The sequence below is a fragment of the Limulus polyphemus genome, unplaced genomic scaffold (assembly GCF_000517525.1).
Source record: "Limulus polyphemus unplaced genomic scaffold, Limulus_polyphemus-2.1.2 Scaffold422, whole genome shotgun sequence".
Lineage (NCBI taxonomy): Eukaryota > Metazoa > Arthropoda > Merostomata > Xiphosura > Limulidae > Limulus > Limulus polyphemus.
The window spans coordinates 511,664-523,216 of NW_013666032.1; the positions used below are offsets into that span (position 1 = coordinate 511,664).

At 30.8% G+C, this 11,553-nt stretch overlaps 1 protein-coding gene across 2 annotated transcripts in view; it reads left to right on the plus strand.

Moving 5' to 3' along the window:
- LOC106458154 (stromal interaction molecule homolog) overlaps positions 1–10,512 on the plus strand; it is a 79,246-nt gene extending 68,734 nt beyond the window's left edge. The window contains exons 11-14 of one of the 2 annotated variants that reach the window (XM_022384301.1): positions 570–647; positions 4,258–4,449; positions 6,101–6,371; positions 6,953–7,109. In XM_022384301.1, the coding sequence (XP_022240009.1) occupies positions 570–647; positions 4,258–4,449; positions 6,101–6,371; positions 6,953–7,052 (641 nt within the window). In that variant the 3' untranslated portion in view covers positions 7,053–7,109. Of the gene's footprint in view, positions 1–569; positions 648–4,257; positions 4,450–6,100; positions 6,372–6,952; positions 7,110–9,810 lie in introns of those variants that run through there. The other variant, XM_013917614.2, reaches the window with a different exon arrangement.
- Positions 10,513–11,553: the final 1,041 nt, after the last annotated feature.

Below are 11,553 nucleotides of genomic sequence, written 5' to 3' on the forward strand. Positions count from 1 at the left end.
AAATCTGGCTTACGTATTTCATAACTGAGGCTTATGTCATGTGTTTTGTAATTATTTTAGTCCCCTTAGTTTGTCTCTTATATACTTGGATTACATCATTATGATTTTACTGCACAATATTTGACTCTTTCACACCTGGAAGATCTGGCTTACGTATTTGATAACTGAGGCTTATGTCATGTGTTTTGTAATTATTTTAGTCCTCTTTGTTTGTCTCTTATATACTTGGATTACATCATTATGATTTTACTGCACAATATTTGACTCTTTCACACCTGGAAGATCTGGCTTACGTATTTGATAACTGAGGCTTATGTCGTGTTTTGTAATTATTTTAGTCCCCTTTGTTTGTCTCTTATATACTTGGATTACATCATTATGATTTTACTGCACAATATTTGACTCTTTCACAACTGGAAGATCAGTAAATCTGGCTTACGTATTTGATAGTCATAGGTCATCTTTTTATTGTAATAATTGCCTTCTCTTTTAATTATACAACACTTTTGAACAGTGAAACTTGTGACATGATTTGGACACAACCTTCAATATATCTTTGTTTTTATAAGGTAAGCTAAATCACATTGGAAGCAAGTCACAACTTTTGGATGAAGATGGGTCATCATGTGGAGGCACTATTGGAGCAGGTGATATGAGATTTTCAGTCACAATCTTATAATTTTGATCTTGTTTTATTTGCATTAACTCCTTCCACATCAATCTTTTTTTGGGGGGGGGAAATGATACAAAATTCAGAATAAATATGACAGAGATTAGCACAAACAGCATTTCCAATACCATCTGGTGAGCGCTGATTGTAATACATGATAACATGCAAATAAATTTGGGCAAATAATTAAAAATGTGGAGAGAAATGGTTTACTTAAATTAACTCTGATAAATATTTTTTGAAACATAGAGTACAACTGAGTTATTTCATGTAAATTACAGAAGAGGTTAAAACTCAGACTGATAAGGTGGCACTTTTCTACTTTAAATGTGTTGTGTGTTTTTCATCATTATTTTGATTTTTCATGTAGGAATATCAGTATATAGTTTTTTTAATACTAATTGATGTAGCTTTAAATAATATTCTATTAGAAAAAGAAATGTAATTTTTAGACTGTACTTGGTATTAGTAGATTCTGGAAATAGTGTGAAAACATAATTAAATATCTGAACTACAGGTGTTTATTTCTTCTGATGTATAAATTGTATTAGTTTGGGGCATTTTGGAGTTAAAGGTTTATATTTTGCATGCATGATATTACACATTGTCAACAATGTAATTATTTGAACCATAATTATTGTTTTAACTTTTACATCTTCTTGAGGTCTTCTCATTTATTTTCGAGATGTTATCTTGTAGTTCAGGAAAGATAAAAAATAATATAAGACTAATGAAAACATTACTCAAATAAGTAAAGTATTTTGATACAATTTACTTTTAGTAATCTAAAACCATTACACCATTTTGAGGGAGAAATTTGTATACTTATTAGTGGAAAAGTTGCAAAACTGTAGTTACATATTTCTATGATACAAATCACTTTGATGTTATAAACCAATGTTTATTAAATCAATGTTAAAGCTTCAAGAAGAGGTAATGATCTCACTGGATGACTTGTTAAAGCTTCAAGAAGAGATAATGATCTCACTGGATGACTTAAATATTAAATTACATCTCCTGACTACTGTAGTGATCATCTTATTTTGTGTTATAATAAAAGATAGTTTCAAAATAACACAGTTTGTATTTCCTCTTTCTATATGTTAAAAACTTGTTTCCTACAGTGAAAGAGCACACACACAAGTTATTTCAGGTGACAGGTCTATTAAGAGTGGTTCTTCAGTATTTGATGGTTGTGCTGTCAACCAACTGACTGCCATGAAATACTAAAAGTTTCCAGTCAGCTTTATGAAACATTTACATCCTCATATACTTTGGTCACACCTCAACATTTAATCCATGGTCTTAACTAATCAGTAGTGTTATTACTAGCACAAGTTCCATTTGGCAGTATTTTGCCTTTAGTGGAAATTTCCATGTTTGTTGCTATATTACTGTTTCCGGTTTCATTATATAATGTATCAATGGCTAAGTTTTTATCCTGCCTCACACTGTTCATAAATTTTCCACCTTGCTGTGTAGTGCTATCTTTACACTTGGTGAAAGATGTTTGCCACTTCTTCTTCTGATTAGCAAACATGTAGCTCTTTAACTCGGAAGTTATTGAAAGTTTGTAATCATGTTAGTGGTCTGCTTCTAATTCCATGAACTCATCACTCACACTGTGATAAAATAATACTCTTTATAAACACATGCTGGAAACAATTTTTTTAAGCCTAGCCCCTTCAGGTACAAACTTGTTTGAAATGTCACTTATGTTAGCAAAATCAGTCTTCCTACTTGATGTGAGACATATGTAACTGGTAGCAGACATTTGCATTAATAGTCCTGGGAGTTTCTATAGTGCTCATGTTTTTGTGTATATACCTTTTGTTCATTCATCAAGTCCCCTAATACACTTTTGACCAAAATACATGCATAAATAGACAAAATAGACCGATGACCAAACCTTAATTACTGCATAATTGGACAAATAATCTTAACAGTGCTGTATTTTAACAATGACACTACTGATTTTCAATCTAAAAGTTAATTTACACATGGGGAAGCATTTATTATAATATACTTATTCTTGATTAGGGAAAAATTAGTAAAGTGCAATTAATCACATTTTCAAAGTTGAGCTAACATGGGTACCTTTTTTCATGAACTGGCATTAAAACTTCTGATCAAAAGTATGCTGACTATATTGATTGGAACTAAAAGGTAACTTAAAAGTTAATGAAGTCAGTTCAGTATAAGAAACTGAAAAGACATACATAAGGTCATAAATCAATACACGTGAAAAACTAAGCTTATAATGAATTGTAATTATGGTGATAATGCCTCTTACAAATTCACTTTTATAAATAGTGTTCCAACCACTACTGTATCCCAGCTGGTCTGAAAAGCCCTGGATTGAGCGAAATGCATCGTCATCAGCAATGGATCTGGCAAATGTAGTGTTGTTAGAATACTGTTATTGTACACTCTTCTAATTCTTGAAAATCTCTAATAGACTAGATAAAGAATGTAGTGTTTAAAAATTTAATAGGCCTATAACTAATATCTTATGATAAATATAATTGATTATAATCATGCTTTGCCAGCTTGTAAAAGGCATTCACACCATAAAAAGCTTATAATGATTAGAACATATTGAATCATCAGTTGGGTACCCTCATTATTAATGATCATTTGAAACATAATTTTTTGTCTTGTCCCTAGAAGTATATTTAATTTTTTTTCTCAAGAAGCTTTATGAGAGTCTAAAAGGTCAACATTATATAAATAACTGTTCTAAGTTCTGGAGTTATTCAGTTGAAGTGGCTCCTTAAGAAGCTTTATGAGAGTCTAAAAGGTCAACATTATATAAATAACTGTTCTACGTTTTGCAGTTATTCAGTTGAAGTGGCTTCTTAAGAAGCTTTATGAGAGTCTAAAAGGTCAACAATATATAAATAACTGTTCTAAGTTCTGCAGTTATTCAGTTGAAGTGGCTCCTTAAGAAGCTTTATAAGAGTCTAAAAGGTCAACATTATATAAATAACTGATCTAAGTTCTGCAGTTATTCAGCTGAAGTGGCTCCTCAAGAAGCAGTTGATGGATTGTAACTCTTTCACACTATAATAAGACCCGTTGCTTTGAATTCGAGAATAACCAGTTGGATCCCCAGTTTTTTACAGCAGCTCTACATCTGAAACTGTATTCAATATGATTTTCAGAATGAAATAGTGCTTGTTTCACACAGATGTACCACATTACATTTAATCTTATTTCAACTTTATTCCTTAAAATTTCTTCTGTTGTCTTAGCTTGCAATTTTTTGTGCTGTTTAGTTGTTTACATACTTGTATAGCTCCTATTTTGGCTTACTTTTAGTGCAGAATATTTTGAGCCAAATATTTCATTGTTCTCTATCACTGAGCCTCCTGTTATGTTATAACTGAAGAATTGTGGTATCTGGAAGTATAACTTAGTGCTATTCCACCATGTTGATATAAGTATGATTTTTTATATTTATATGTAAACAATATTTATGAAATATATTTTTATCTTGTGAAATTTCCTAGTTTGATATTTATTCTGAAATAACATATGAGTAAAATGTTATATATGGAAATGTAATTTTTATTTGTCTCTTATAGTTCATCAGCTTGTTCACAATTCAGCAGTTTTGTTTCTATCACCTATTCCACCCCTGTTGGTAACTCCAATTAATGAGCATTCTATGCTGAAGTTGCCATCACAAGGTCTAATTAAACAAGACAGTAGCACCTCCTTGATTTCTGCTGGTCAACTCTCTGCTTTCTTAGCATCTGATTATTCATCAACTAATGGTGAATGTTACCTTTCTCCCATTTTTTTAGTGGAATATTTATACAATTTTATGTTATTATTGGACACTGATCCATCTAAGCTATGGAGTTTGAACATAAAGAATAGGTTACTTTCATAGAATTCTAAGTATGTTCTTGAGCAATGGTAATTTTCAGTAAAACAGCATCATTGTTTTAATCCAGTATAACTTGTTTTAATTTGACCTGTGAGCTTCAGAGTATTATTTTCAGTGAATTGTATGAGATCTGTTCAAAGCCAAGTCTGTGACTTCATATTTAACACCTGCCACATGAGCCAGCCTGGCATTTTGATGTGGATTAAAAAAAAGGGAGTCATTCTGAAAAGGTTTAGGTTGTTTTGATTAGATAAAAAGAAGATGTTTGGCACTATTTTCGAGGTCTAGTTCATTGGAACCATGACCTGACCGAGACCACAAGAGCTAATATGGAGAAGTTAACTTGTAAATCTAAAGTAAAATAATGTAGCAATGAAACATGCTTGAAATGTTCTAGATGTGATTGTTTAAGTGTAGTGATTAAGCTAAACTGTGGGTCCAGGTTAGATGAGGAAAGAACTTATTCAAGGATATATCAATCTATTTGACATACCTGCTGAATTGGAGTTTTGTCAATTGATTACTGCATTTACAACAAAACATAAAAAATGTGTACAATAGTATTATTATCTTCAAAAGGGGGTATTGGAATTATATATAAAAAATCATTAGTTTCAATATTTTGTGAAACTAACGGCACAATAAAGCCCAAAAAATGCAGTGTTGAAGCAGATGCATTGAAAGATGATGTCCCTAGTGGTTCTCAACTTAAAAATACCATTTCTACAACGAAGATTAAATATAAGAAGGATGGTATAATGCCCAATATGGTACCACTGTAGTATAATCCATATAGATTTTATCATGTCATATTTTTATTAATATTTAGTTTTCTTTCATTTTAGAATTGTGCCAAACTTCATTTGTTGAGATCTGTTGAAATAATCCTAAATAACTGGTTTCTGGAACGACTCTCCTGTTGACCATCCTAGGCTCAGTGTGAAAAGGTGCTGGGTTGGCTTGTGTGGCAGGTGTCAATTAGGATAAAAGACACTGCATGTTTAGTACAGAGTGATTTGCCTCATGACTTTTTTCTATGCCTATATTTGAGTAAAAATAGATAATTCAGTAAAGATTGCAAAAATATATGCCTTCCTTTTCTAACACTGGTATGCACCTTTAAGCAAATATGTTTACTGATAAAAAAATCGAGGACTAGTATTCTCTGTAAAGCAGCTTATAGAGAATTTAAAAAATAGCCATAATATGATGAACTACTAATTTTTTGTGTGTTTTGATTTAATACTTATCTAAACTATATGTTTGTTTTACTAACTTATTTATACTGTATTTCCACTTTTTTTTACAAAATGAGACTACATGATACTCAGACATAACTAACATTTTATTCTTCGAGCATTTGTGTGAAACATAATGAACCAGAAGGAAATGTAATAGTTTCAGTCTTTCTACAAAAAACATAATTCTTAATTTGACAAAAAAATATTCTTTTTTACCAATTAAATTGGGTGGTAAATATTTGTAAAAATTAAGTTTTTTAAAAAATAACACTAATTGTTAATTATTCATACCAGGTGCCATTACCAGTGTGGCTCCTTCATTTTACTCTCAAGCCTACTGTATTCAGGAAAATTCCTCCACACAAATAGCTAGGAGTAAGTCAGATTTTATGATGTCTCTTTCTACCGATACCTTTTCAAATGGTGGAGGTACTTCAAGTTTTGGTGATCAAATGTCACATGTGCTTAGCCCCACTTGGATCAGCAATGGAAACATGGAACAAGGTGGAAGTAGTAAAGGTTCTACACTGAACTCAGCAGTATCTTCATCTAAACCAGAAGATGGGTATGCCACATATTTTATTTGATTCTTCTTAAGTTCTTCCGGTAACCAAGAATTGTATTCTGTTTCTGTTGTCTTCAGACTTGCTGTTTTGTACATACCATATCAGTTCTTCTCTTTTTATTTTATTGTGCAAAGTGTATTGAACAGTAATGATTACACATACGTTTTTGCTAAAAAAATAGGTAAATAATCTATATTAGAATTTATGTTCATTTTATCAAATAACATACTTTCAAAATCTAAGCAGAAATGGTAGTGGAATACCAAATACACATTCTGTATATGTATTTGTTTTTAAAGTTCTTGTATACATTACCCCACATGCATCTTGAAGTTTTAGTCATAAATTAGTTGGTTTCTTGTCAGATGTGTCAGTGAAAGATTGTGTGGAATTTGTTTTTGTTGTCTTTCAAAGGTTTAAAGCTTGATAAGTGTATCATATGTAACTTTTTATATTTTCTTTATTGGAACTGAAGTAGTGCATGGTACTCACAAGTTTGCCAGTAATATAGCTGGAAAACAGCTTTACTGTTTAATGAAATGACCTAATACAGTAGTGCCAATTTTATGAACACTTTCAGGTCTTATGTTGTTCATGCAGGGAGTGCACTACCTCCTCGTAAATCTGAACGCGACGCGTTTCCATCTTTGGTGGGACAGTGTTTCACATCCTCTTCATAATTCCATGGGTAAGCAGAATTCTCCTTGCCCACTTGGTGGGGGAGTAATAACAACTGTTTTAAATCCAGACTGAATGAGTTCTGGACTTTTGTGGAGTATGGCATATGATCCAATCAATCCAGGCCTGGGATGTTGCCTTTTGGACTTTTTCAGGTTGATCAGAAGGATTGTCCACATTGGTGTTGCTTTCTTTCTTTCATAAATCCGGTGGTTCAAAACACATCATTCTGTGGTTACTGGTAGGGATCCTATCACAAAGATATATATATCTGCGGTCCAACTGCCCTGGCCACCAATGTAGGATATGGGTACCATGACCCCTTAAATCCAACCTGAGTTGTGTGATACCAGTACTGTTTGCAGGTGGGTACATCATACAGTACCTGCATAGAGGGCGTGTGAGGGCCCGCATAAAGTTTTGCAAATTAGATAATGCCGAGGGCAGTCGAGTGGGATATATTAAGACTGGAGCAACCAAACACATTAGATGGCAAAGATGAAGATCAAGAAATAGCTATTAGTGTCAGTGGAGATAAGTATGTTTGGAAATACATTTTCAGTTTAGGAAAATGATAACTTCAGTGTAGGAATGTTTTCCATATAAATAGCTAACGTAAATTACCTTAACTCTTCAGGTATGGAAAGAAACCTGAGGATAAACAAGTTATAAATTTGTCTTTATTTTTACTTTAAACCCTGAATGCGATCATTTCTACAGTTTAATAGTAATGTTCTGTTTTCTTGTACTCTTCACTGATAACGTTTGTTTCTTTTAGTACATGTTTTTTAACTTTTGTTAGTACAACATGAGATATTCTAATAATGGTTCTGTAAAAGACAGCTTAAATTTAAGAAATTTTGATTTGATGATTCTGTATTTTTTGAGAGTTTTGATATTGATTTTATTGATAAGACATAACACATTATAAATAGGCTCAACTGATTTTATATTTTCACTCAAAAAATCATCACAACTGCATTGTGTGTTATTTTTTTTAGCCCTTTCTTTATCTTCAGTTCATCACTGACAGTGTTAAATTTGAATCAAAACATGTTTATTTCATTTGAAATAATTAAGAACTCGTTTATCCTGTGTATGACTTGATGGTTTTGATTAAAACCCTTTTATTTAGTTATAAAAACTAATTGAATAAGTTATTAAAACACATTGTATGAATCTGTTAGTGTCAGTAGGACTTATCCACTGTAGGTGTTAATAGTTTTATTTGTACAGTAATAAGAAAAAAAAATAAATTTTATGCATTTTAAAATTAATTATGACTATTATACAAAGAATGGTTAGGGAAATATTACATAAATTTTTCTAACTTTCCATTTCATTCATTTTTTAAAGGGTCAGTTTTGTTTTAGCCCATGGATTTAGAATAAAAAAATAAGATTTGTACAAATCAAAATATCTGAGTAACTAGTAATTGAAAGTTCAAGTACTAACAAATGTTTCATTGTGTTCAAAGCTTGTGCCAACACAAAAATTTTTTGAATATTAAGAAACACTTGATAGATAAATTATTTGCCACACTTAGGTATCAAAGGGTTTTCTTTCATTAAGAATATAATCAGCTATCTGTTAACCTAAACATCTATGCATGTAGGTTTGTTCAGATTTACATAAATTTTAACTAAATAAATGTCAGAAAAACCTACATTTTTATTAACTAACTTGTAGAATCACTGGTAATTTTGTTGCTATATGCTAATTAATTATCATGTCATGAAAATACACATTTTTTTTGTTATATGTTTGTGTGTCTCTAAGCGAGTCAGATTGTTCGAGAAGATAAATAATTTAGTCTGATGGATGAATAGAAAAGTCAAAAATTTCTTACATTTTGTAGCATATACTGCATGAAATAGTTTTGTATAATATATATAAAACATTTTTTTACACAAAACTAAATCTAATTATATTTCATGTAAGGTTTGAATATGCCATGTTTATGTTATCCTTCCTTTTGATGTATATCTGTTGCTAAGGTTTTGTAATTTATTTAAATATATAGTTTATTTATTTAAATTAAATGACTTATAGTCACCATTACTTAATGCTACTTTTCTTTCACTACTATTCACACATATTAAATAGAAGAAACATATAGCGACAAATTCTAATCAAGTAAAAAGACTCATCTGATGGAACTTTTTGGTAAAAACGTTGAAATGCTTAAATTACTAAATTGTTGTTTTTGCTGTAATCCAACTCTTGAAGTTTGTTCCATTACATAATACAGTTAGAAGTTACATCTTTCTGAAGACAAAACATTATAACTAATCAACCACTAATCTCCAATGTAATTGAAACATTTCTGATGACAATAAAGATTACTTATTGTTGTCTGAACTTCTTACCTTATATTTCAAAGAGGATGTTTAAAATGAATTATTTTGCAGAAGGTTAATTTGTCAAAAGTGTTTTAACACATCTTTGCAGTCATTTATGAATAAACATATAAAATGAAGACAAAAGCAACTGTCATTAAATACTTATTTAATATATCTGCATTATTCTAAGTAATATTTTAATAAGATGTTTGGGAAAGTTCCTGACATAAATTATGACTGTTTGCACATACTCATTATAATTCAAAATATTAAAAGTCAGTGCATAATATTAATTCATATCTTAATGATTTTTTCTGAGGCATTGGTTTTTCCATAAATAGAGATTTTTACAATAACAAATGACTAAGGATTTAAATTTCCATTATTGAAAAATTATATCTCCAAACTTTTTCCACAGATCTCAGGAATCAAATACTCCTCTACAACCAGACACACCAAAGAGATTGCTTAGTAAAATTGTAAAAAGCCTCAGCCAAGACAACAACCCTTCACCATCTTCACAGTCTTTTTCACCTAAACACTCTCTCTCAGAGTCCTGTTTAGACAGTCCTGTGCATAAGTGTTCTGATGTTGATACCAGAAGTAACTTGAATGATGATACTTGCAACATGAATAGAAAAGTTACTAATTATGGCTCACTTGGAAGACGCAAAAAAGCAGGTGCTTTAATTTCTTCCCTGCATACCAATTTCCCAAAAGCTATTCCAGATGAAGAAAAGTATATGGACAATTCTCACTCTGCTCCAGAAAAGAAAGATGGAGAACAATATAAAAAAATATTCTTGCTCCAAGCTAAAAGGAAGAAATCAAAGGTACTCTGATGTCACATTATCAGCATCCAAATGCCCCTGTGATGCAACTGAGAAAAATAAAACCCTTTTTTGTATATTATGTTTAATAGGTAGTTTTTGAAAAAAAAAATGATGCAAATATATATGTGTGTGTATTAATACATACACACATTTATGTTAACTGTTATACAATGTAATCATGACTGTATTTTAAAATTCTATTTGTTTACCTTCCAGATTTGATCATTGACCAACTTTTGTGTCTTATAAATTAAATTTGTTAGTGAATTTAATAATGTAAATATCCCTTTTTTTTATCAATGGAATGATGTAACTTAATATAACTTATTTTTGAGTGTTTGTATATGTAAACTTGTATTATTTCTGCTATTCAAAATAATACAGATGAAAGAAAAAATAACTTATTAAATGTTGATTAAGATTTCTAGATGTATTGTAATATGCCCTCATTTCAACTGCATTGTTTTGGGATTAATAGATGACTTACAAATTTGTTGAAAAATAAGAACTTCATGACTTACTGGAAATATATAGAAAATTAAATCATAACACCAGTTATCACAAAATAATTGTAATTTTGACTGAGCTCTGTTTAAATTTAACTTAACACAGAAGTAAATAAGAGAGTCTCCAAGAGTTGACGCTCGGTGACCTGAATAGTAATTCTACCTGGTATATTACTAATGAAATACTGAATTAATAGCTGTCATTCAAATACTTTGTGACACAGGCTCTCATGTAGTCTTTTGTAAGAAATTACTCAAATATTCTTCAGTAATCTCCAGGGTACCGTAATAAGTGGATAAATTATTGTAATACGTTATTAGTGTCAAATATTTATATTCAAAAGAATGCAACAGGATTTGAAACTTGGTACAAGGAATAATATGTGGAATAGCAATGAAATGTTATTACACAAAACTATGTTGTTGTTTTTACAGTTTAATTCTTTTGTCATGATTAGTAGTTCAGATGGTCCAAAGTTCGACCCAGGATATCTTACTAAATACACTTTACACACTCAGTTGTGGAAGTTTAAAACTCTAATCTATTACACTTTTATTCAATTAAAGCAGCTGTGTAGGTGGCAGGTGCTGCAGACTGGCTGTTTTTCCTCTGGTTAATAGTTCTAAATGAGGTATTGCTATGCCAGAGTCTTGGTATATCTGGCTAGACTGTTTAGCACATGAGATGCTTGAAAATACCAAGTTCTTACCAAAGTTGGTAAGAAACATTTTTGTGAATAAATCTCATTTAAAAGATGTACTGGATTTTAATCCCAATATTTTGTTCGAACTCTGTATTTTGTATGCATGTTTTCCCAAGTG